The 23911-nt window shown below is 55.4% G+C and overlaps 2 protein-coding genes across 7 annotated transcripts; both read right to left on the reverse strand.

The window, feature by feature from the left end:
• Positions 1–6983: 6983 nt before the first annotated feature.
• Positions 6984–18442, reverse strand: SLC29A1 (solute carrier family 29 member 1 (Augustine blood group)). Of its 6 annotated transcripts, XM_080666567.1 has the most exons (15): positions 16558–16630; positions 14824–14897; positions 14321–14426; positions 13176–13321; positions 11208–11289; positions 10891–11093; positions 10649–10788; positions 10196–10330; positions 10007–10104; positions 9785–9863; positions 9249–9346; positions 8914–9022; positions 8617–8702; positions 8052–8251; positions 7005–7693 (listed from the first exon to the last, which is right to left on the reverse strand). In XM_080666567.1, the coding sequence occupies exons 4-15, from the start codon at positions 13202–13204 to the stop codon at positions 7582–7584; spliced, it is 1371 nt and encodes a 456-aa protein (XP_080522693.1). In that variant the 5' UTR covers positions 13205–13321; positions 14321–14426; positions 14824–14897; positions 16558–16630; the 3' UTR covers positions 7005–7581. The 6 variants fall into 6 exon arrangements, with proteins under 6 accessions (XP_080522691.1, XP_080522690.1, XP_080522693.1 ...); XM_080666565.1 differs by lacking the exon at positions 14824–14897 and having other exon boundaries at positions 6984–7693; positions 16558–16659; XM_080666564.1 differs by lacking the exon at positions 14824–14897 and having other exon boundaries at positions 6990–7619; positions 16558–16659.
• Positions 18443–21207: 2765 nt separating this feature from the next.
• On the reverse strand, positions 21208–21462 carry MYMX (myomixer, myoblast fusion factor; the record flags this gene model as incomplete). The annotated part of the gene is made up of 1 exon (XM_080665081.1): positions 21208–21462. One exon carries the CDS (start codon positions 21460–21462, stop codon positions 21208–21210), a length of 255 nt encoding a protein of 84 aa, XP_080521207.1.
• Positions 21463–23911: the final 2449 nt, after the last annotated feature.

Below are 23911 nucleotides of genomic sequence, written 5' to 3' on the forward strand. Positions count from 1 at the left end.
GCTTATGGGGCAGGACTTTCTTCAGTGGGGCTTTTGTGCTCACTGAGTCTGCCTCTTGAATGTGTCACTTATGGATGTGAGTAGTTGAAATCTGGTGTCGTCTCACACTGACCACTAGATACACTAGCTTCTGGATCTTCAATGGGGTGCAGGTCCAGCTACTGTCTGAGGCCACCCAGCAGGAGCTACAGTGAGAACTACAGTTTTCTCCTCTTTGCTTGGGGTTTGGAGGTTTTGGAGCTGTCTGACCAGAGCTGCAGTTTGTTAGGTTAAGCTGAGGTAGGGCAGGCCATTTATATGCAAAAGCCGCTGAGTGGAGCTTGGGTGGGTTTGTAGATTGTGCGGGGCAGGGTCTCAGGGAGTCAGTAGGCTAGGGCGTGGCAAAGAGCGATGGCTGCCAGTCAGCCGTCTCTGCGTCTCTGTGTTTCCAAGTCCCTGTGTCCTGCACCCCAGCGCAGTAAACAATGATTGCTGCGCGCACCTCTGCAAGAAAGCCACCCTCACTTTCCGACCGTTGGCAGACAGTCCAGCTTCTCCCCGGAGGAGTTTGGGTCCCCAGCGTCTCCCCAGAAACTGGAGTATGGAGTAATTGGGAGCTTGTCTCCCTTCGGGTTGAAAAAAGCAGCGCACCCAGTCGCCCGCTGCCAGCCCAATTCACGCGCCACCGTACCTCAGCTTTTCAGCGCTTGTGCACATCTCAATACTCTTTTCTCTTTCCTTCTAGTTGTAGAACTTCCACTCAGCCAGCTTTCCCGTGGTTCTGGGTGATAGACGTTTTGTCTTTTAGTTGTAGTTTTGAAATTGTTGTGCGAGGCAGCAGTTTAGGTGTTTACCTATGCCGCCATCTTGTTTCAGATCGGAAATTTACATTCTTATTTACTTTTTTATTTTTAAAATTTCTGCCCTTTTATTTCTACTTTCTTTGGGTCAGCCTGTTCTTTTTCTATTTTCTTAATTTTAATATTTAGCATACTCAGCCTTTCCCTTTTTTCCAATATAAGGAATTAAGGCTGCAAATTTCTCAATGACTATTTTAGCTATATCCCACGAGTTTCAACTTATAATGTTTTTATTATAATTCAGTTTTAAGAATTTTCTAACTCTCTTATGGTATATTCTTGATCACTTGAAAGTGTTTTACACTTTTACAGACCCCTGATCTAGCTAAAGCTTAGAGGTCTTGGAGGGAGTATAGAGACTCAACCTGGGCAGAGGCCTCCCACTGCTTCTCAGACTGAGAATTTTCAAATTTTTTAATATTATTCTTTAATTGTGTTGTAGACATACAATGTGGGGTGCATAAAACTGGCTCTTTTGTGTTTGAGACTGCTTTTGTAAGCAGAATGTGGAAAATATTTATAAATGCCCCATGCATGCTTGAGAACAACATATGTTATTTTATTGGGTAATGGTCTAAATATGTTAAATCTATTAAGTCAAACCAGATAATTGTGCTGTTCAAAACAAACAAACAAACAAAAAAACACTTAGAGACTCCATGGGACATAGCTTGGAGAAAGGAGAGTCTGAAGTGGGGGAGATTGGACAGGGTGGGGGAGGAGGGGTGGTATACACCTTTTCTGGGATAGAATGATAGAATGTGGGGGCTGAGAAGAGGAAAGGGGTGCCACTCTAGGTTGGAGGGGTCAGGAAGTCTGATTTTGGGCACATTGTGGGGCACCAAGGAGAGAAGTCCAGGAGGCAGAGGCTGATGGCTAAAGTCATGGGCTCTCAAGGAAGCGTGGTGAGGCTAGAAATTGTGATCTAAACCATTCTGGAATTGTAAGTCGAGTATCTTTGGTTTGCTCTATTAATACACATATGACTGTGTCTTGACTTTTCAAGGGTGTAGTATCAGTGGCCTAAGGAGTGTGACTCAGTCCTGCCCTTGTCAGCCCAGCCCCAAAATGTGTGTCCTCTTCCTGCCATCATGCTCACCAGGGTCCTTTTTTGTCTTGGGTGGGTGTTGTTCAGTGTTCCAGGCCCCCTTTGATGAAGAAAGTAAAACTTAACCCCAAATCGGTTCAGCCCAAAGCAGATTCTAGGCAGGGGAAGGTGCAGGAGGTACCACAAACAACCCTGACCTACTTACCTGCTCTATCTGCCACCTGTTCAGCACCACACAAGTCACCCCTCCATGTGCAGGTCTAAACTGACAGGATTTCTGGGTCATTCACTGGCCCAGTGCCTGCCGGGCCACCTGTACCCAGATAAGGATCTAGCAGTGCTACTGGGAGGGACTGAGGTTAGGTGTCAGGAAGGACTTTGCTGGTTGCACCTGGGAAGGATGACATGGGAGTTCAGGGTTCTAGGACGCTTGGGATCCCTGGGGATGTGAAAAGAGACGATGACTCTGGAAGGTTTTGGAGGCAGGGGGAAGGTGCAGCAAGCCTACTTTGCAGGCCGCAGGATCACATGAGGCCTTGTGTCTTTCCATCTCCCCACTGCCTGGGAACTCTGTGTGTGTGTGTGTGTGTGTGTGTGTGTGTGTGTGTGAAAGAGATTAAGAGACAGAGTGGCAGAGACATATTTATTTGGTGCTTTGCAGTTTACAAAACATTTTCCATCTTTAACCGATTCAGCCTCGATTTTCTGGAGTAAAATGGGCATAGCAATAGTTGGCATTTCAGAGGGTTATTGAGATTGTAGGAGATAAGGTATGATTAAGGCAGTGAGCGGGGGGGGGGGTGGGTGGGTTGGGGGGGCAATGGGGCGATAAGGACACATATGTAATACCGTAATCAATAAAGAAAAAAAATAAAAGCAGAAAAAAAAAGACAGCAGAGTGATAGGTGAAAGTAATAGTTATTATATGAAAGGCGTTTCTCAACCAGAGAGGAAGTGTGACTGACTACCCCTGCTTTACAGATGAGTGTATGTGCCTGGTTCAAGGTCACTCAGACTTAAGGGACAGTGAATGGAGTGGGCCTGATGACCGTCTGGTCTCCTTGGCTAGGGGTCAGATGCGGAGGGCAGCGCGGGGGACGACGGAGCTCCCGCCAGGGGGCGCGAAGACTGGTGACGTCACCCTCCTCTCCGCGGGGCGGGGCTGAGGGGGACCCCGGCTCCGGCCCTGCTGTCCCACGCCAGACCTGGATTCGAACTGGGAATGGCTGCGGTAGGGGAAACGAGGCCTGGTTCTGGAAGCTTCCTGGAGCTGGAGGTGCGGGTTGGGGAGGAGCAGGGAGCCGCTTAGGTGGGCGGCGGGAGCGCCCCACGCTGAGGCTCATCCTAGCACTTGGCGCCACGCGTCTCTAGGGCCCTCGCTGTGTCCAGGCTCTCCCGCACAGACTCCCTTAATTCCCCTAGCAAGTCCACAGGTACGTCGCCCCGTCTTAAATGTTTTTATGTTGATTTTAGGGAGGAAGGGAGAGGGGTAGAAACATCGATCTTGCTGCCTCCTACTGGAGATCAAGCCCACAAACTCGGCATGTGCCCTGACCTGGAATCAAACTGGTGAACTGCTGGTTCATGGATCCACGCTAAACCAGAGCCACACGGGAGGTGGTGGGGGCAGGGGCCTGTCACCCCCTTTTGAGAACAAGGAGCTGGATCACAGAGGATAAGTGATTTGTCCAGGGTTCCACAGCTGGTACCTGGCAGCCCTAGGCTTGGAAGCCGAACCACCCCACCACCCCATAGAAAGGTCTGGGAGAAGGCAGCTGCTCCACATTCGTGGGGTCCTGCTGACTCATTTAGCACTCGCCCTGCAGTCTGGAGCCAGAATGCCAACTGGCTCATGGACAGGGGGCACCAGGACTGCCAAGGCTTCAGAGGGCTCTGAGTGAGCACATCCTCTCAGAGGGGACCCACGTAGTAAGCCAGGTCAGGTGGAGATAGAGCCCAGCTAGGACACAGGCCACTGATGGGGGCGGGAGCTCTGCCTGTCTGAGGTGCCTGTCACCACACTTGCTGCCAACTTGCCTTAGGAACCAGACGGGCCTCACTGCCAGCCCGGCCTCCCTGTCAGATCTGCTGTCTGGCTGACCTCCCCTCTCTGTCTCGAAATGTTTCTTTCAGGCAGGGCCTGCTGGCCAGAGAGCAGGGCTCTCTTTAAAGTGACTGCATTTCTCTACTTACATCCATTTTGGATCACTATCATAGTTTAACATTCTAATAATTTGTTCCCAGTAATTGTTTTCCTATCAAGCCCCCCCCCCCCCATTATACTGCCTTCACCATCCTCTTTCCATATTCACTTCAAAGAATAGATACACAGATACATTCTTCAGTTATACCTGAGGCTGACTGCTCATTTTACTGGGAATCCTGGCTTTTTTAAAGTTTAAAGCCCCCCTCCTTCCCCAATTCACCATGTAAGATTAAACTAGAGGGAAATTTCTGTGTTGGAATGGCAGCCACCCCAGGGAGGACAGCAGCTGAATACAGACTGATACCTCTGGCAGAAATGCCACCTAGAAGGTGAGGACCAGCACAAGTCGTGGCACAATCAGGAATACCTGGTAGATTCTCGCGCTCGGACCTCCCCACCTCACAGGAAGCAAAATTCGAGGAGGAAAGTGATGAGGCCCAATAAAGTCCCACAGGTGGGACAGGAGCGGGGAAGAGGGGAGGGAAATCTGTAATACTTTCTAACAACAAAGATAATAAAATTAAATTTAAAAAATGTTTTTAATCCCAGTGTTGTGTGCAGAGCACCCACTTGTGGTAGGAGCCATCACTGCAGTTGAGCAGGCAGGAGACCTAGGAGTTGCTTTTTCTAATTCCTGTCCCACTGTTTTTCAGGTGAAAACACCGAGGTCAGGAGAATGGAAATGAGTGACAATGCAAACTTCTTGTCATTTGCATTAGAAAACCTCCTGCCCTCTTGGGAGGAGTCTGAGCCAGTATTTTTTGGAAAAATATTATAGTAATTTTCATCAACATCAACGTAAGCACCTGAAGAGGAAAACGACTCACCTAAAAGTCTTTTCCTCCTTCAAACCACGGCTGGGCTTGAGGAGCCTACTTAACACCCATCTCTACCCCATGGGCACAGGCAGTGAAATAAGCACTGCCCCGAGCTGGAGTCAGGTGTGTGGAGACTGCGTGAGAGGAACAAGCAGATGCACGCAGCAAACATTTTTGAATACCTCTGGGAGCCAGGTACTGCACTTTTTTCTTTTTTTTTTTTTAATATATTTTATTGATTTTTTACAGAGAGGAAGGGAGAGGGATAGAGTCAGAAACATCGATGGGAGAGAAACATCGATCAGCTGCCTCCTGCACACCTCCCACTGGGGATGCGCCCGCAACCAAGGCACACGCCCTTGACCGGAATCGAACCCGGGACCTTTCAGTCTGCAGGCCGACGCTCTACCCACTGAGCCAAACCAGTTAGGGCAGGTACTGCACTTTAATAGAGGACTCTAACCTGAAAAACATGATGGTCTGGTAGCAGGATAAGATAAGAACATGATAAAAGATATGTTGCACCCTGGCTGGTTTGGCTCAGTGGACAGAGAGTTGGCCTGCGGACTGAAGGGTCCCAGGTTCAATTCCAGTCGGGGGCACATGCCTGGGTTGTGGGCTCGATCCCTAGTGTGGGGTGTGCAGGAGGCAGCCGATCAATGATTCTCTCTCATCATTGATGTTTCTATCTCTCCCTTCCTCCCTGAAATTAAAAAAAAAAATTATTTTAAGATATGTCGCAAAATTACAACAGTCCTGAGGTGCAGAGGGGGAAGGAATGACATAATCTGGCTGTTGCTGGTGGAAGATCTGGAAATGCTTGGCACTCTTCCAGGGAGAGGGACCAGCATATAACGAAACTTGTTTTCAGATTATCCTGTGGCCACGTGTGGGAGACCTGGGCAGGAGTCCTGAAAGGCCAGGCATGAGGTGGTGAAGGGACCCAGGGAACAAACAGCGCCCCTGAAGGGCTGTTGGTGCTGAGGAAGGAGCCCAGCGGGACTCTCAGGTTTGGGTACATGGGGAAATCGGGGGGAGAGGGAGGGTGAGAAGAGCGCAGGTTTATCTCATCGTTGCCAAAGGGCATTGCAAAGATTGGGGAGTCCTTGGGGAACTCCTCACTTTTGAACCTGATAGGAAAGAAATGCCTTGTTTTCCACCAACCTCAGATATGCTCCCTGGTTTCACATGGAGTACATGAACTCCAGTGCCCCCTACAATAATATACGTAATTGCTCTTTAATGAGGCCTGAAGCCTTCAATTCAATTAGAAATGAAGCCCTGGCAGAGGTGCCAACTCTGTAGCACCTGCTGGTCAGGGATGAGTGAGCAGGCTGGGCTGTGCAGGAAAACCTCCTGCCCTTCTGGGAAGTCTGAGACATGTGCTGAGGACCAGGGCCAGTGAGGTGGGGAAGGAGGGTCCACAGTGGCCAGAGCTCTGGCCTCACTTTGTCAGGAAGAGTCATTTTTGAGAAGGGGGGCCCAGTGGTATGGCCCCCTCCACTGGGACATTCTCATGGTCCCACACCATCCCACCCCTCCTTAGGCCAGAGTTTGAAAAGAGAAGGGGAGGGCTCCGCTTCAGTGAAAGGACACATAGGCCCCTTGTTCCTCAGGAAGTCTGAGCTTTGACGTCAGGGCAGAGTGCCAGGCAGGGGAGAACCCTCAGGCGCAGCCTGTTCTTGCTGGGAGGTGTGGGAGCACAAGCAGGAGCCGGGTGGGGGCAGCTGGCCAGTTCTGCAGAACTCATTCCCGGGATTGAGCAGTGAGGACAGAGTGGAGGGGGTGATAGTGAAGATAACAAAAAAGGTGGGTGCTGTCTCCATCCCCAGTCTTATGGAAGAAGGAATGAAGCAGCAAAGAAAAATGACCTTTCTTGGTCTCAACCAACAGTGTGGGTGTCCTGGCTCCAGGCCTCTCCCTCCTCTGTGGCCCCAGCAGGGGACACTGCTGCCCCTCTGAGGTTAAGAGGACTAACCCTACCCCCACCCCCAACCTTGGGCCAGGCCTGGTGTTGGCCAAGATCCAGCTGGCTCATGCTCATCCCCACAGACGCAGGCTGCCATCCCTCTACCCTCTCCAGGGCACAGAGCCATGGGGAAAAAAAAAGATTTATTTAATCAGAGAGCCTCTGAAGGCACCTGGTTTCTGTTGAGTATAAAAAAAGGCAGTAAAATAGCAACTGTACAGGATACATGATAGTTAGACTCAAGGCAGGGGGAGCAGGGGAGGGACAGGGAGGTTGGGGGAGGAGGTGCAGGGAGAAGGGAGGGGTGCATTATCAGACTGGACCTTAGAACAGATAGTCCTGGCCCCTAGCCACCCCTGGTACAGACAGACAAACATACAGACACATAGACACACACACTCTGAGACTAGGAGTCTCTTCTCTCTGCTCAAGTGGGAATCAGAGCCGGATGTGGGGGGGATTTGAGCATATGCAGGGACTGTGTCCCCTCCCTCGACTCTGACCTGCATGCCCACAATGTCCCTCTGTCCAACTGTCCACCCAGAGGCTCCCTCCTTGGGCCTGGACACCGGGCCCATCACAGGCCATGAGAAAGCAGAATTCAGCTAGAAGAGAAGACCTCCAGCTCACCCGTGCCCATCCCTGAAGGACAAGGAAGGGGCAAGAGCAGGCGGCCAGTGCAGTCCTCTGTCCATCCGGGGTCACACAATTGCCCGGAACAGGAAGGCAAAGACAGCCCCTAGTGCCAGGCCCAGAGACAGAAAGAAGGCCATGATGGCTCCAGCTGTCTCAGCCTCAGCCGGCTCCACTTTCCTAAAGGAGGGAGGCAAGGCTACCTTAGGATGGCCCCTACTCCAGCCCCTCAGAGCATCAGGGTGGGGAGACTCGCCTGAGCACCCAGTTCTGCTGACCAACCCCAATCTGGCTTTTCCCTCTTGGGGGAACATGTCCTGGGAGCTGTCTTCCTCCTTACCTGAGAGTCCCCTCCCCAGCTCCACCTAAGTGAGCCTGGATATCCCAACCCTGCACTCCTGACCAGGACCAGGTGCCCCGCCCTGCTTGGCTCCTCAGCCTGGAATCCTTAAGCACCAGGATAAAGGAGTCTCCCTTGCCCTTTCCCCCCTCTGTTGAGTATCCCCCATTGGAGCGTTAGGCCCTGCCCGACACTCACTTGGGCCCAAAGCACATGCAGAGACTGGCGAGGTAGCCATTGGAGAAGGCGAAGGCGGCCATGAAGAAGATGAACCACGCGTCGTGCTTAAAGATCACAGCCAGGTATTGGCGGGGATGGACGTTGCACAGCAGCAGCAGGGGCACGAACACCAGCCGGGCCAGCACCAGGCTTGGCAGCCAGCGGCTGTCCTTCCCAGGCTGTGGGGACCAGGCAGTGCCTCAGACAGGCCGGCTCCCAGGCACACCCAGGCCCCTAGGGCTCCATAGGGGCCCCTCGGGATCTGCACTGAAACCTCAAAGCCAGGTTATCCTTATGGGTACTGATGGGGAGGGGGCAGAGTGGAGCCTTCTGGAATGCTGGGAATGTTCTCCATCTTGACCTGGGAGGTGATTATATACAGACATTAAGCTGTACACTGAAGACTTGTACACCTCACTATACAGAATGTCTTGTTTTTTAAAAGCCTGGTTCCCTTGTCACCATACTTTCTTGGTGCCCTTTATGAGGCTCAGGGTGGGCTCTTCCCTCTCACCGGGGCTTGGTGCCCTCTGCTTCCACTTACCCACATGGTTATGGTTGTGAGGCTCCGGCCCAGCCAGTCGAAGACATTGAAAGTCAAGAAACAGGACACAGGAATGAAATAGTGTCCTGGGAAAGGAGGAATACATTAGGGGATGATGATTAGGTCTGGAGGCAGACTTAGCAACCTTGACCCTCCCTGGGCCTGAGTGTCCACAGGGAAGGGCAAGTGGACCAGGAGAGACTAGCTGGGGAGATGGCAGCCCAGGTCTCTTTTCCCCACTCCCAGTCCTGCTAGAGCCCATCCATTCCCCATCCTGGGAGCCCATGGTGTCCTCACCCCAGGCGCTATTGCCTGCAATGCTGGACTTGACATCAGAGGTAACAACAGGAAACAGCCCAATGGTGACCGTGAAGATGAAGCAGACGGAGAGAGCTGGGACTAAAATCTGGAGGAAAGGGCCCCAGGTCCAGTCTTCATGGCAGCCGTGCATTACAGAAACACACACACACACACACACACACACACACACACACACACACACACACACACACAGGAATCTAGGAGAGTGGCCAGAAAGGGATGGGATGGACTGTGTGTGTGTGTGTGGGGGGGGGGGTAGGTGGGTGGGTGGGGAGTGAGGAGAGAAAGGGTGAGGGGTAGAGGGCACGCACATTTTTGAGGATGGCCCGGACTGAGGGGCTTTTGTTGTTGGGCTGAGAATTGGGGGCTGAAACTCCAAACTCCTCTTTGCCTGCTCTTGACTCCTCTCCTGGGGGTGACAGGTTGTGGAAGGATTTCCAAATTGTAGGAAAGACAGAGCAACAGGAAATGACATAAACATTCCCCAAAAGGGCTGGGATTAGGTGGGGGTGGACACCTCCTTTCACAGTGCACAGGGCACCCTAACACCTAGCACAGACCTCCTCGAAATCCTCACAGTGCCAGTCCCTGTGTCCCGACCTCTCCCAGGAGCCTCAACTCATGCTACACCTTGTCCCAGAATCTGAAATTGCTTCCCACTCAGGACCTCCCCCTATTTTAGTTTTCACAGCTCTTATTTCCCAGTGTCCCCTCCCCCCACCCCTGGTCCCTCTGGCCTCTGCCTCATCTCTGCCAGTAAATACAGTGCACCCATTCCTGCCCTCTGTGCTCAGCTGCCCCTGCCAGGAGGCCACCCTCCATCCCAGCTTCCTCAGGCTATTCAGACCTTTCCTAATGAGGTCCAGCTTGGTCTCCTGCTCTCCAGGCCCTTCGAGCTTGAGCTGCTGGTAGTAGCGGTAGAATTCCTATCAAGTGAGGAAGACAAAGGTGGACTCAGAAACGGGATCTCCAGAATCTCTGCCTCTCCCAGGTGTCAGCCTCAGAACACCCGTGGTCCAGAGCCCTGGGGTCCCCAGACCCCAAACCCCCACTTTCTCCTTTCGCTCACCAGCCGGGGCAGTCCCAGGTAACAAATGATGGTCAAAATGATGACCCCACAGGCTGTGATAAAATAGCCGAAGGCACTTTCTGACAGCTCTGAGCCACCTGGGGTGGAGGGTGTCAGTAGTGAGACAGGGTCCACCGCCTTCTCCACGCAAAAAACAGACGGGCAGATAAGACAGACAGCAAGACTTACTGGCGATGGCGCAGATCATGGCCACTGAGGCGAAGATGCCTGCCAGGCCCTGGCCACTCATGATGGGGGCCGTGTAGTGGGCAGGCAGGAGGCCAGCCAGACCAAACAGGCTGCCCTGCAGGATGGCACCGAATGCTGGGGGAACAGGGTGGGCATCAGCAGGGGTGCGGGCAGAGTGGGACTCGCTTCCACAGGGGGCTGTTGGGGCTCATGGGAAAACAGGTTCCTGTAACTCCTGCTTTACTGCCAGTGGGTCTTGCTGCCCAGTGGCCCTTCTCTCCGCCCCTCACTCAAAGGCCTGTCCCTGCTGCTCAGGCGTCTGAGCCTTCACTGCCCACGGCATCCATTCCTCTGGGGGTTGGAATGAGCTCTTCTCTGCCGACTGTGGGTCTGAAGGAAGGGTGGGAGATGTGGGAAGATCTCTGCCCCAGGTCCCCTCCCAGCCCCGCTTACAATTAATGAGCATGATCTTGATCATGGTGATGATGAAGAAGGGCAGGGCGTCCAGGTGCACCCTCACCAGGATAGCAGTGACCAGGAACACCAGCAGGATGGCCACCAGGCTGCCCAGGATCCGAACGGACTGGGGGATCCTGTGGGAGAGGCCGAGGTGGCGGAGAGGCGTGGTGAAGGCAGGGGCTCAGCCCAGGGTGCTCAGGAGGCAGCCAGGAGGCAGGCTGGGCCTGGGCGCTCACCTCTGATGCAAGAAGGAGTTGAGGCAGGTAAAGATGAGCAGGGGTAGCATGGCACACAAGGTCATGACATTGTTGAAGATGGAACTCAGATAACTCCGATCCTGAGAGGGTACTGCGGGGGTGGTTGAGACCTGGATGTCCCTGCTCAGGTCAGCAGTGCCCAAGGACACATTCTGGGACTGACTCAGGCGGTTTGTGAAATACTGTGGAGGTGCAGGGAGGAGTGTTAGAACCTCTCTCCCTGTGCCCACGAGTACAGATCCAGGTCCTACCTGTCCAGTGGACATGCCCCCTGGAGCCCAGTCCCCCAGTCTCACCATAGTGGCTGTCATGAAAAAATTCCAGGGGAGCAGGGTCCCCAGACCCAGCATGAAGAAGACAAGCCAGACGGCTTTGTACCTGGGGATGGGAGAGGAAAGAGGAGCCAAGTGACCCACCATCCCATTCCCTCCCCAGATCAAACTCAGGGAAGCCCGTCCCTCCTGCCTTCAGTCTCTGCAGCCATCCCAGGGCACAGGGCATCTGTGTTTGTGTCCAAGTGCATGTGTCCTCCTACTTGTATGTGGAGGGGGAGGTGTCCTGGCATAGGGAATAGGGCCCAGCTGTGTCCAGAGGAGGAGGAGGAGGAGGGACACAAGGCTGAAGGACATGGCCACAGGACGGTGGTTCTCAGCCCCCGAAGACTCAGGGGACCCTGCAGGCTTGGGAACCAGTGTGATCCACACATCTGGAGGTAGTTTTGGAAATCCTGCTCTATGGGCTGGGGGTGAGAAGCAAACAGCAAGTGTCTCCCGCCCCCGCCCGCAGGGCTGGCTGGAAGTGATGATGCAGCCTGGCCAGGGACCATGCGGCTCCCCAAAGAGAATTCTGAGGTCAAGAAACTCCCAGACTGTTCTGGACCTAGTGGGGCAGGCAAGGTGCCTGAGGGCAGCTGGGAAATGAGGGAGCTGTTTTTTCCAGGCCCAGACAGAACCGGCTTTGTAGGTCACACCATCCAGGCTAGGCCAGGAGGTATCCGGCCACTGGACGTCATCTGGGCCCCAGAGTGTAAATAAGTGCCACCCCTGCTTTTGCCAGGTCAACCCCAAGTCCTACACCTCAGGGTCTGTCTGGGATGGGCCAGCTTCTCCCAGGCAGCCCTGGGTGCTCCCACTATGGTCTTCAGATGTGTCTGCCATACCCTGCCGACAGCCAACAGCTGCTTTCTTCACAGATGGCAATGACAAAGCCCAAGGCCATGAGGACAGGTCTGGCCAGAGCGCAGTGCCTGGCCTCACACAGGGAGGGCCTGGGTGACCGCCCCAACTGGGCAGGTCTGAGTCATTACAACTGCACTCCCCAACTCCCTCTTCTACCCTTGAAATAGAGAGCTAAGGGCTTGGTTCAGAGACCCAAAATGAAGAGAGAAACTCCCAGTCAGGGTCACACAGGAAAAGGTTGGAGAGGGGGCAGGATGAGTGCAACAGGTGACAGAGATGGGAGTGGTGAGGCTGGGAAGGGGCAGGCAAGCAGCCTGGAGTAGGGAAGAGGGAGGGCAGCAACCTGGGGCCTATACTTACTGTCTCCTTGAGTTCTCGCCCATCCGAAGAACCTCACCTCTATTTTACAGGTGGGAAATGGTCCCAGGGGGATAAGTGCCCAAGGACCCACAGCCAGAAATAGTCTAGTTCTGTGGCTTTTGGCACAGGAGGGAGACAGAACGGGAGGGAGAGGTGAAGAGCTTTGGGCCTGAGGCATGACTTCATCAACCTTCTTGGGTCCCAGACTCCTTGGAGAAGTTGAACCAAGCGACAGCCTCTTCCCCCAAAACACATACGCACGATCACACGTGCAGGTCTAACTGGAGGGAGTCACAGGCTCCAGAGGTGCAGAAGTGAGAGGAAGGTCAGAGAAAGGACCGAGTGCGCCAAGGTCATGTGAGATAGAAGCAACCCTGAGGGAGGGGCAGTTCTGCCAGATGTGCTCTGGAATGAGGGGTGCTGCCAAATGTCTCCCCATGGTGGTGGCGGGGCCGGAAACTGCTGGCTGGCTAGAGAGCAACAGTGGAAAAACTGACAGGCCAGGGCGGAGCTGTCACTCACCCACCCTGACCCTCCCCACAGACACCCCTGTCAGTACCCAGCCAGGGCATACATGGCCCCCACCCCTGATACAGACCTGACTCATAGCTATCTGGCTGGAAGGCCAGTCAGCAGTGACAACTCCAAATTCCAAAGGACACGCCACCCAGCCCCCTAGAGACCCATTTCCACACCCCTGGGTCCCCAGCCCAGGTCTCCCTGTACCTGTCCTGAGGCTGGTGACTGGTTGTCATGGTGACCACGGTCTTGGTTTTGCCTGGCTGACTGCTCTCTCCCTCTGAGGCTTGCTTGGGGCAGAAGCAGTGTGAGGCCTTGTCTCCGTCCTGTTTCCCCACAGGCCTCTTCAGACTCTTGGGGTGTTGGAGGGGGCAGGGCAGACAGAGCTTGAAAACCAGGATCCCAGCAGGACCCCTCCTGGCCCTGCCTCTGAGGACTGCTCAGCCTGACCCCTCTGGCCAGTCCCGTTGGGCCCCCCTGCCTGCTCAGGCTCTACCTGGCAGCAGGCCTGGCCTGGCCACTGTCACTGCTATTTTTACCCAGCAGCAAAGCCGTTTGTAAGCTGGCAAACCGGAGGGTGGAGAGCAGGAGGGAAGGAGGAGGACGTCTGATTGAGAGGGAGGGAAAAGACAGGCAAAGGCAGGGAAGAGGATGAGAGGGGTCAGGGACAGTGACGACAATGGAAGGAGGGACAGGAGGAGGGAAACAGAAAGGAGACAGAGTGGAGAGGGGTAGAGGGGCACCAAATAACATCTGCAAGAGCAGCAGCCACAGGGATGATGCTGGGGCCCAGACAGAGGCCTGCCCTCCCAGCCTCCCTGGGAGCCCTGGACTCATGGCTAGGGTGGCTCTGGAGAACCGTCCCCTCCTGGAGGTGCCCCGGACTCCAGCCTCTCTGCTGGTGGCACCTGAACCTTCCTTTCCAGCCACTGCCCAGGGACTTCCTAGTTCCTGGTCAGTTTTCCAGGAAAACACTTTCCGATGGGTGTAGGACACAGCCTTTTCCACAACCTAGCTTGACCCCTCCCCTGACCCCCAGTCTTGGGCCGAGACACCCCATCCCCCGCTGGTTCCTCTCTCACTCCCAGGCCCTTACACTCTTCCCCTTTCTCAAAGCAAACTTGCAGGGAAGATTGGGGGGTGGGGGCACAGGCCTGACTAACTGCATAGTCCCAAAGCTCCTACCCGCCCCCTCAGTGTCCCTCTCCTGCTCCCCCCTTGTGTTATTTCCTTAGCTAGGCCCTCTTTGGCACCAGCAGATAAAATGTGCTGGTGCACCCCCCCAAGTGAGGACCTTGCTTTGGAGCCAGGAGGACTGGCTTCCCTCATCGCCTGCCTGGGCCTGCACTCACCAGTCGCCCAGGCTTGCCAGCAGAAGGGACAGAGCCGCGGAGGCTGGGCAGTCCCTGGGAGGTGGTCCTAGCTCGTGCTCAGGCAGGCCTTGTCCATGGGCTCCTCCTGGGTAAGGGTCCAGAATGAAGACAGTGGCACAGGGCATATGGGGAGAGAACCCCCCCTGGCCTTGCTGTGGGAGGAAGCTGCCCCATTCTGAGAAGCCTCACACATACCCTCAACCAGGGAGATAAAAAGCCACCCTGCAGCTGGGGAGATAACAGACCCAACAGTCTCAGCAGGGGAGCTGAGGGAGTGGGTCCACTCATAGGTACAGCCAGTGCTCTAGGTCTCAGCCCAAGACAGACCCCTTCAGGGACCCCATACTCTCCATGGGCTTTCCTACCCATCCCAGTAAGTCACCCGCACCTGGGTCGTAGGACAGGGAGGGGAGGAGCAGACCCGCACATCTCCATCTGGAGGCAGAGGGCTTTTTCCGTTCACCCTTTCAACAAATATTTACCAAGGACCTTTGCAGGCTAGCCAGGCACTGTTCTAGGCACTGGGGGTAGAGTGGTGAACAACTTTGTACAGTTTCTGGAGGGATGAGGGCAAGAGGGGGGAGGAGGGAATGGACAGAGAAGGCTCAGGACTCAAGTTTTCTATTAGGGACCAGGGAGGGGAAACCCTAGCCTTTCACCTCAGCATACCCGGTGCTCCTCTCCACACCCTCAGGTAAGATTCCTGGCAGTGCAGTTTCAAACCAGGCCAGAGCCTGGTTTCCTTAGTGAAATTGGCCTTAGGCTCAGAGGAGTATTAATTTCTGCCTTCTCCCTCAGCTACACCCCTGCTTTCTGTTCTCAGTAAACCCACCCCACTCCCAGGTACAATTCAACTCCAGGGGCAGCCCCTCCCCCTGCCCACATCCTGACTCTCAGCAGGCCGGCCCAGGTGTTTTATTCTTGTCTGCCTTTGCCCAGCAGCAAACAGGGATGTGATACCAGCTCAGAGCATCTGGTGTACCTCCAGCCATGCCTTGGCCTGCCCCCATGGGGCCCTGACAGCAGCCGCCAAACTCAGGTTTCCAGCACCTCTCATGCACCCCAGCTTCTAGACACACCTCTGTGGTGGTCAAATTCTCCACTCGCCAGGATCCCATATGGGGCCAGCCTGCAGATAGCTCCCCTTTCCCTTATAACCACCATAGCTAGTTCTAAATGGTGTCCTTTGAACAGAGCGGGGCAGCTAATGTTCAGAGGGGTTGAGTCTCCTGCCTACAGTCACAGAGCAAGTGAAGGGGCGAGCTGGAATTCAAACTCAAGGTGCAGCTTATTCTAGGCTTCGTGTGTGTGTGTGTGTGTGTGTATGTGTGTGTGTGTGTGTGTGTGTGTGTGTGTGTGTGTGTGTGTGTGTAGGTATAAAGCCTGCTTCCCAGCTAGCCCTGTATACCGGGAGGTGGGGATGCTCTATCCAAACAAGGGGGGAAATAAGGTGGCGGCCAAGGTCACCTCCAGCCTGACACGAGTGTCAAGTGTATGGCACCCCTCTCCCATGACGCCCACATGCTGGCATAGAGAGCTCCACGCCGGCAGGAGGGTCTAAAGGCTACCAGAGAAATGGGCAGAGGGGCCGCCCAAGAGGGGTGAGGGGCAGGATGGGACCAGCTCTCCCCTGGGAAGAAAGCCTGGAGGGTGTGTGTCCTTGTCTTTTCCCCGATGAAGGAAGGGTCCTCTCTCTGGGAGTAAATGAGGACGCATCCCGCAAGGGGAGGCTAGGGACACGACTCGGTCAGTGAGAGGCGGTGGTTAAAGAGACAGGGCCTCTGTTCCGCGCGCCCTCAGCCCCACTCTCCTCACCCGGCGTAGCTAGCGGCCCGGCGCCCCCTTCTACCCACCAGATTAACCGAGATGACCCATCGGCCCGCCCGCCCTTTGCGGAGGTCAGCTCCGCGACCGCCGGCTTTAGGCCCAGGAGCCAGGTCACCCCGCCCTGCTCGGGTCCCTCTCCCACGCCACTTTCCGCCACGCTGCACCCTTTTCCTTCCCTCCGGCACCCCTCTTGCTCGCCACGTGCTGCGAGACTCGACACACTGTGCGCCTGGGGCCATCCCCGCTGCTGGCCGTGGAGCTGCCAGCCCCCGCCTACCTGCCCTCGTGGCAGGCGGACAGCGGTGTGTTCCGCTCCGCCGGGCCCGGCCCCCCAGTTCCCGGCCCCCGGCCCCCGGCCCCCGGCTCCAGCCCGCAGCCCCAGGCAGCACCTGCAGTTAAGGAGTCCTCCCGCGCAGAGATCCGCGCGCTCTATCGCCGCTTCCCGCGCCCGCCGCTGCGCATTCAAACCCGCCTTCCGCTGGGCCCGCCCCGGGCGCGCCCCCGCCCCGCCCGCCCCTCCGCCCCCCTTCCCCGCTCCCTTCCAGCACTCCCCGCCTCCCGCCTCCGCGAGGCCTCTCCCCGGACTGCCCCCGCCAAACCCTCAGAGGTTCCCGATCCGAACGGGCCCCCAACCCGAGACCTTCGCCCCCAGGGCCGCTGACCCACACCTCGCCTTATTTCTGGGGCTAGGACCTCTCTGGGCCCGGCTGCACCAAAGTCTGCCCATCAAGGAGCTCGCGGCGTTGGAGGGTACAGCCCCACAGGGGTTCCCCTATCTCCTCGGTGCTGGGGCTACACAAATCCTACACCACTCCTCTCAGGGCTCTCCCACCGACAAACCTGCCAGACAGGCCCGGGCGCCCCCAGCTCCACACTCTCTCAGAGTGCGCCTGGCAGTTCCCTTATCACTCCCCAAGCCCCTCCCACTCCACTTTCGTCCACGCTGCACCCTTTTCCTTTCCAGCGACCCCTCCTCTTCACTGCCTTTCTTCCTTTCACACCTGTCCTGATCTTTGCTCTTCCGCCCTCGACCCCACTGAGCCCTGGGATCCCTCCGACAACATCGGTATAATCAGGGACCTGCGTGGTGGGTTTTCCCCCTCTAACACACACAGACCACACATCCACACAAACACGCCATGGCCCACAGCTATGACTCGGAGAGGGATGTGTGGCTCTGTGTGTGGGGTGATGGGTGGAGGCACAGCCCTGTGGCCCCCTCATGATTCACCCTTTCTAAATTCAGATCTTTGGAAAGACAGAGGCACAGCTGGGGATGGGAAGAGAAAAAGCCGGGAGCAGCCTTACATCCTGAGTGAAACCTATTTCCTGACAGAGGCAGGGGCGGAAGCTTGCTGAGCCCCACATCCTCCACCATTGGAGGAAGAAGGGGTGGACATGCTGAGGAGTGGTCAGTCCTAGTACCTCCAAGGGAGGGGGAGGGGATCCCCTCCATTTTTGCAGGTTAGTAAATTGGGGAGAAGGGGACTCACTGCCCCTACAGCAGCTCTCAGTGCTGGAGGACAGTCCAAAGGCAGAGAGGTGCTGAAGAGAGAAAATCCAATGCAGTCCCCAACCTTGCCCCCTCGGCCCAAGAGGCCTGTCTCCTGGAGAAGCCACAGACACTAATTAACAATTAGGAGTACGGCCAAGACCGGTTTGGCTCAGTGGATAGAGCGTCGGCCTGCGGACTGAAGGGTCCCGGGTTTGATTCCGGTCAAGGGCATGTGCCTTGGTTGTGGGCACATCCCCAGTGGGAGGTGTGCAGGAGGCAGCTGATCGATGTTTCTCTCTCATCGATGTTTCTAGCTCTCTATCCCTCTCCCTTCCTCTCTGTAAAATATCAATAAAATATATTTAAAAAAAACAAAAAACAATTAGGAGTACGAATATCTTAGGGATAGGAGAGTCACACCCTCTCCCCAGATCGGACTGGGCCCCAGGGGAGGAGTAGCTTTGCCACTCAAGGATCAGTGGACACTCCCCAAGCTACTCCAGAAGGGTGTTCCCAGCCTTCGAGCTGCTTGTCCCACAGAGACATGACACACCATCATCCCCCAGTCTTAGCCAAACAGAGGGCAGGAAGCGGAGTATTGGTGGTATTTTTCTAGGCACTGCACTATGGCTTAATGGGGACCGACCCCCCCCACCCCCCCCGCCCCATTCCTACCCTGTGTTTGTCCAGTCTCTCTCTCTTCCTCTCCGGGCCCTCCTCTCCCCTCTTTCTTGGCCCCTGTCTCTTTCCCCACCTCTGTTGATCAGCTTTGGACCTGTGGGGGTGGCAGGCCTTAGTGGTCAGACAGATCCACCAAGCATGGCTAGGCTGGTGGCCAATGGCTGCAGTTGTGTGCAAAGGGGCTGGAGTTGGAAAGAAATTGGAGGGAAGTGGTGAGGGTTCTAGGCCAGATGGGGGAGGGCTGGTTCCTCCCTCCACCCCTGCCCAAGCCTGGCCTGTTCCCTAGATGGCAACAGCCAGAGCTGTTATTGCTGGACAGAAGCCCATCTGGCACTCGCCCTGCCTGGGCCCCCTGCCAGCACCAGTAGCCTTCCAGAGCCACTTCTCTGGGCAGAGATGATTGCTGGATGCCAAGGCCCTCTGCTGGACAGCCTCAGAGCCCAACTCTCCTAGCCTGTGCCTGGAGTATTTCAAGTCTTAGCCCCCCTTCCTGGGCTCCCTCAGGTCCCTGGCATAGAAGTGGGGTGGGGCCCCATTTGAAATTGTGGCTTGTCCCAGACTCCATACAAGCCTGCCTCACCCCAGGCGGCCTCCCTCCAGCCTTGTTTGCTGGAAATGTGCTGGCTGGGCCCAGTGTTCTGTCACCAGCACATGCCTCATGACTGTGTGCGTTCTCAGTTGTGTTTGTGATTGCATCTCCATGGCTGGGCTGGGACTAGGGCAAGGCCAGGGAGGTACTTGCCTGAGATGCAAAATTTAAAGGTGGGGGGGGAGGGTGCTGCCAAAAATTCAGGAATCAAGATGAATAATATTTTAATGAAATACTTTTAAAAAATCATAGTTAATGAAAAATATCCATGAACAAAACATCAACATTTAAAATAAAGACAGGATCTGACCCCCTCAGGGTCAGACTCACCTCACCTTCTTTGAGAGTGGACAGGGGCCTGGCCTTGCCCTTTTAGCTTAATTCCTCAGCTCTTTGCCCCTTCCTCTGCCCTGGTGGGTTTCTGACCTTGCGTGGTCAGTATGTGTTTGGGGCAAAGTCCGAGAAAGGTATGCCCTCCGCCAGAAACCACAGATTTCCATCCACCAGGAACCTAAGCGCACCCTCTGCCTCCGGGCCGGGGACCCGCGCAGACCCTGCCCACCCCGCCTCTGCTCCCCGCACACCTGCGGAGACCTGGGAGGGGCGTCCTGAGTAGCGGAGCGGGTGAGCCGGAAATCCTTGGGCCCGCAGGACCCTGATCGCCCTCCCGGCCTCATCTCGGGATAGGAGCCGCAGCCGGAAACCGCAGCCCGCGCCGGGTCTGACCGGTCTCCGCCGCCGGGTGGGAGAGGGGCTGCGACCCACGATCCGAGCCCGCCCCGAGCTCCGCGGCCGGCTCTGTCCCCGCCCGGCGCAGCTCGGGAGCCGGGAGCGCTCCGGGGAGCCCGGTGGCAGGGAGGCCAGCTGCAAGGGAGGCCGGGAGCAAGGCCCAATGCAGGATAAAAGAAAAAAAAAGAAAAGAAAAGAAAAAGAAAAAGGCTCCCGTGGCCTCGGAGGGGAACAGGGTTAGGGGACAAGGGGCTCTCACCCCCTGCACCCCGCTCCTCCCCCCAGGCCGCCTGCCCGAGAGGGGTGAGCACGTGCGCTGGCTTTTGAGGACGCCAGAAGGAAACGCAGGGCCGCGGCGGGGGTGGGGGCGGGGGTCTGGCGGGAAGCCCACAGGGCAGGAGTGGGGCTCTCAGCTCTGGTCTCAGGTCTTCCCCTGGCCCTAGCTTCTGCCGGGTGTGGGGACACGATGGGGTCCTGTGAGATGCCTCTGTTCCTTACTATGCCCCTCTGGCCCTAGAGCTTGTGGAAGGAGGAGGGAGGAGGATTATTGCTGGAGGAGCCTAAACAAATGATCCGGAGGCTGAGATGCAAATACATCTGGCAACTCTCATTTGACCGCTGACGGACGTCCCGCTGCGGGGGAGGAAATGAAGCGCTGAGTTCCTCAGGTCCCCCCGCCCCCCACCCGCAGCAGCACCTTCTCTGCCCCGCAGAGTGCCCCTCAGGAGCAGGCATGTCTGCACTGCTGCCCATGGCGGAGGCCCACAGGGCCCCTCAGCCAACAAACCTCCCTCTTCCCGCCAGCAGGAGCTGAGAAGAGGCTCCAAGCGCAGTCAAGGACGTTTTCCTCCTTACGGTGAGCTGGACAACCACATTCTCCGAGGGAGGCCCGGGACTGCGGCCAGAGTGGGGCCGAGGGCAGTGAGACAAGAGAAAGCTTCCGGGAGATGAGGCCTGACAGGCTCAAAGGAATGGGGTCGGAGGACCCCTCACCCTCAGCGCCTGGCCAGGTGAGACTATCTGGCAGCACAGGCAGGAGTGCGGCTGATAAGAATTTCAAAGGCAACCCAGGAATTCAAAAATATTTATTGAGCACCTGCTGCATGCTGGGCTTTAGGGTGGGACTGAGTCTGGGGTGTGGTGGTGGTGGTGGGGGGGAATCAAGGTTTCACGCTTTTAAGGTATCCTCAGTCGGGAAGACAGTCTGGGTTAAAATCTTGCCTCTCCACTAAATGGTTAGTTGTCCCTGGGTTAAACATTGTCCCTCCCTGGACCCCCTGCGTTTGTCTGGGGCAAGGAGGTGGCCCCGGTGATGAGGAAAGGCCCTGAGGACTGCAGAGAGGAGGTACAGACCAGTTTTCTTCTGGAGGCAGGTTCCAGTCATTCCTGCTGGGGCCGGGAGGCAAGTCTTGTTCAGACCCCTCTCATGCTCAGTCCCGAACCATGTCTAATGCCCACTGGGCAGGCTTCGGTCAGTGATGGTGCCAGGACCGTCTTACTCCACAAGAAAGCATTTCGTTCCTGCTGTTCCCAGGACTCGTGGCCTCATTTTTGTGGGGCTAGCCTCTCCCTCCTCTCAGGGCGGGCCACTCTGGAGGCCTCTCCAGTGTCTGGCTGGTGTCTCTGGCTGAGGATGAACAACAGACAGCTCAGTAAAGCCTCACGCAAGTCTTGGGAGCCCAGGCGGCGGGCCAATCGACGCAGCAGGGGCAGGAAGTGCTGGCGGGCCAGGCGGGCAGCGGGCAGCAGCAGGCGGGACAGCAGCATTCGAAGCAGGTGTGGGAGCAGCGGGGCGGGCATGGCCGGGTCAGTGACTTCGAAGGCAATCCAGAATCTGGGCTTGCCTCTCCGGCTTCCTCCTCACCTGCAAAGACATGGGGTGCTGGGCAGAATTCCCACCCCCTTCACTTTCCACCATCACACTCCCCAGACCTCAACTCATGGGTCCCTTTTGCTTTCCTGAAGCCCTTTCTGTTGGGGAGGTAGCTGGGGCAGGAGGGATTCTCCCTGGAGAGGAAAGCTGGGACCAGGGCCTAGGGCTCCTACAGTCCCCTGCACCCTTCCCTTCTCTAGTCACCCTCTCCTCTCGCACACATTCTCTGGACATTCTCCATTCCTTCTCCCTCAATCCAGCAGAAGTTCCTCCCCAGGCAATTCTAACTTTTCTTTTTGGGCCCTTGATCCAGCCTGACCTGACACTCCTTACCCTCCCAAATCCCCACTCCTATGGGCAGCAACACTTACCAGTCAGAACCACTGCTCTGAAGCAGTCTCTGCCTGAATTTGCTTATGGGGACACGGCTTCACAGGACACTCAGTACACAGGGCTGCCCCACCCAGCTCAGTCCCACCCAGGACAGCTTGCTATGGTGGGGGAGCAAGGAAGAGACAGCTGTGTGCTGGCACCTGGTATCTAGAGGGGAGGGGGCAGCTGGGCTGCAAGAAGTAGAAGGAACAGATGCAGGAATTCTCCTAGCTGGGTTCAGACCTCAGAGACGGAACCCAGACTACACTTTCTAATGATGTGGCTGTATGCACGCGGATTCTTCCCGCTCCAGTCCCCTCCTCAGTTACCTCAGTACCAAAGGTGTGTGTGTGGGGGGGGGGGGGGGATCTGGGAGGAGTGACTGAATGGGACTGTGTCTGAGACCCACTTGCCCAAATCTCAGAAGCAGTAACACTGCAGCAACCCAGACACACCAGGCATCCTCAGAGTGGGTGAGATGGAGAACAGGACCTGGGCAGGCACTTGTGGGCCCTCCCCTGGGGCAGAGGAGTGGGGTCACAGTCCATCTCACAGCTGGGCCCAGTTGGGAAGAGCTGGGTGGCATGAGGAAGAGGAATACCCACTTCAGGACCCTCTTCTCTACCTACTCCCCCACAACCCCAACCCCAAGATTAAATTAAATTCCACATGGTAACAAGCTGTAGAGATAGCCTGGGTTTGTTTTGTTTTAAAATGTGTACCTCATTCTCCTATATCATAAAAATGGATATAATTTCTGCCTTCCTGGACTGGACTCAGATGAGATAATAGTTGTCAAAGTGTTTCATAAACTTTAACCTAGCCTTGGGAATATGACCATTTATCATTGCTTCACCTCCAGCCTCCAATGGCATCATCACATTGCCAAAATCATCAAAGACCTCGAAGAAAGAAAACTTAACCATCTAAAGGGCCCATTCCATTTCTACCTGGAGGAAGAGGAGCCAGTGCAGATTTATAGGCATTGCATTCCTCTCCTTCCAGTTTCTCCCTGAAGATCTGTGATGGCCGTGTCATCCCTGGGCCAGAGGTGGGATGTGTATTGGGTACACACGTGCGCCAAGCTAGTGAGCTCGTGATCTCTCTCATTTCTCACCACCACTCTGCAAGGGAGCGATTATTATACTCATTGATGAGGAAACTGAGGTTCAGCGTGCAGAAGCAACTTACCTAGGATCACCGCAGATGGACGGCCTGTTCTCCCTCCCAAACCTGCCCTTCCCTAAGGCTTTCCCATCTCTGTAAGTGGCAGCTGTACCTTTCTACTTACTCTGGCCAAAATCCTCGACTTCTCTCTTCCTATCACAATTCAGTAACCACATTTTTTAAATCCAGGTGGCTCTACTTTCTTCTATTCTGGAATATAAAGCTCTTTTTATTAAAGTACTAGAGGCCCAGCACACAAAATTCGTGCACGGGTATGGTCCCTAGGCCTAGCCTGCAATCAGGGCCATCTTCCCTGGCTACCGGCCCCACCCCCTGCCGCCACCCACCCAGGTTCCCAATTTGCCGTTGGGCGATCGGAGCCTGACAGCCAGTGGGGCAGTGGTGGGGCGGCGGTGGGGGGGGGGGGGGAAGGACCAAGAGGTGGTCAGTGCCCCTCATAGTGATGGGTCAAGTGGTCGTTCTGGTCATTCTGCTGTTATGGTTGCTGGGCTTTTATTATATAGGATAGTTGACATACCATATTATATTAATTTCAGGTGTAAACATAGTGATTTAACATTTATATACTAACCAGATAGATGGTCTGGTAACCATCTGTAACCATACAAAGGTACAGGCAGTCCTCGGGTTATGTCGGACTCGACTTACGTCAGTTTGTGGTTACCTCGCCATCATCTCCCATTTACAGTATTTATTAAAAAAAAAGTTCCGTCATTTCAACATATGTGCTGCTTTATGTTTTTTATTATTTATTTACCGCAAGTAAAGGTCAGGAATTGTTATCTTTCTTTTAAAATTTTTTTTTCACTGTTTCAC

Source organism: Plecotus auritus (assembly GCF_963455305.1).
Source record: "Plecotus auritus genome assembly, chromosome: 4".
NCBI classification, from domain to species: domain Eukaryota; kingdom Metazoa; phylum Chordata; class Mammalia; order Chiroptera; family Vespertilionidae; genus Plecotus; species Plecotus auritus.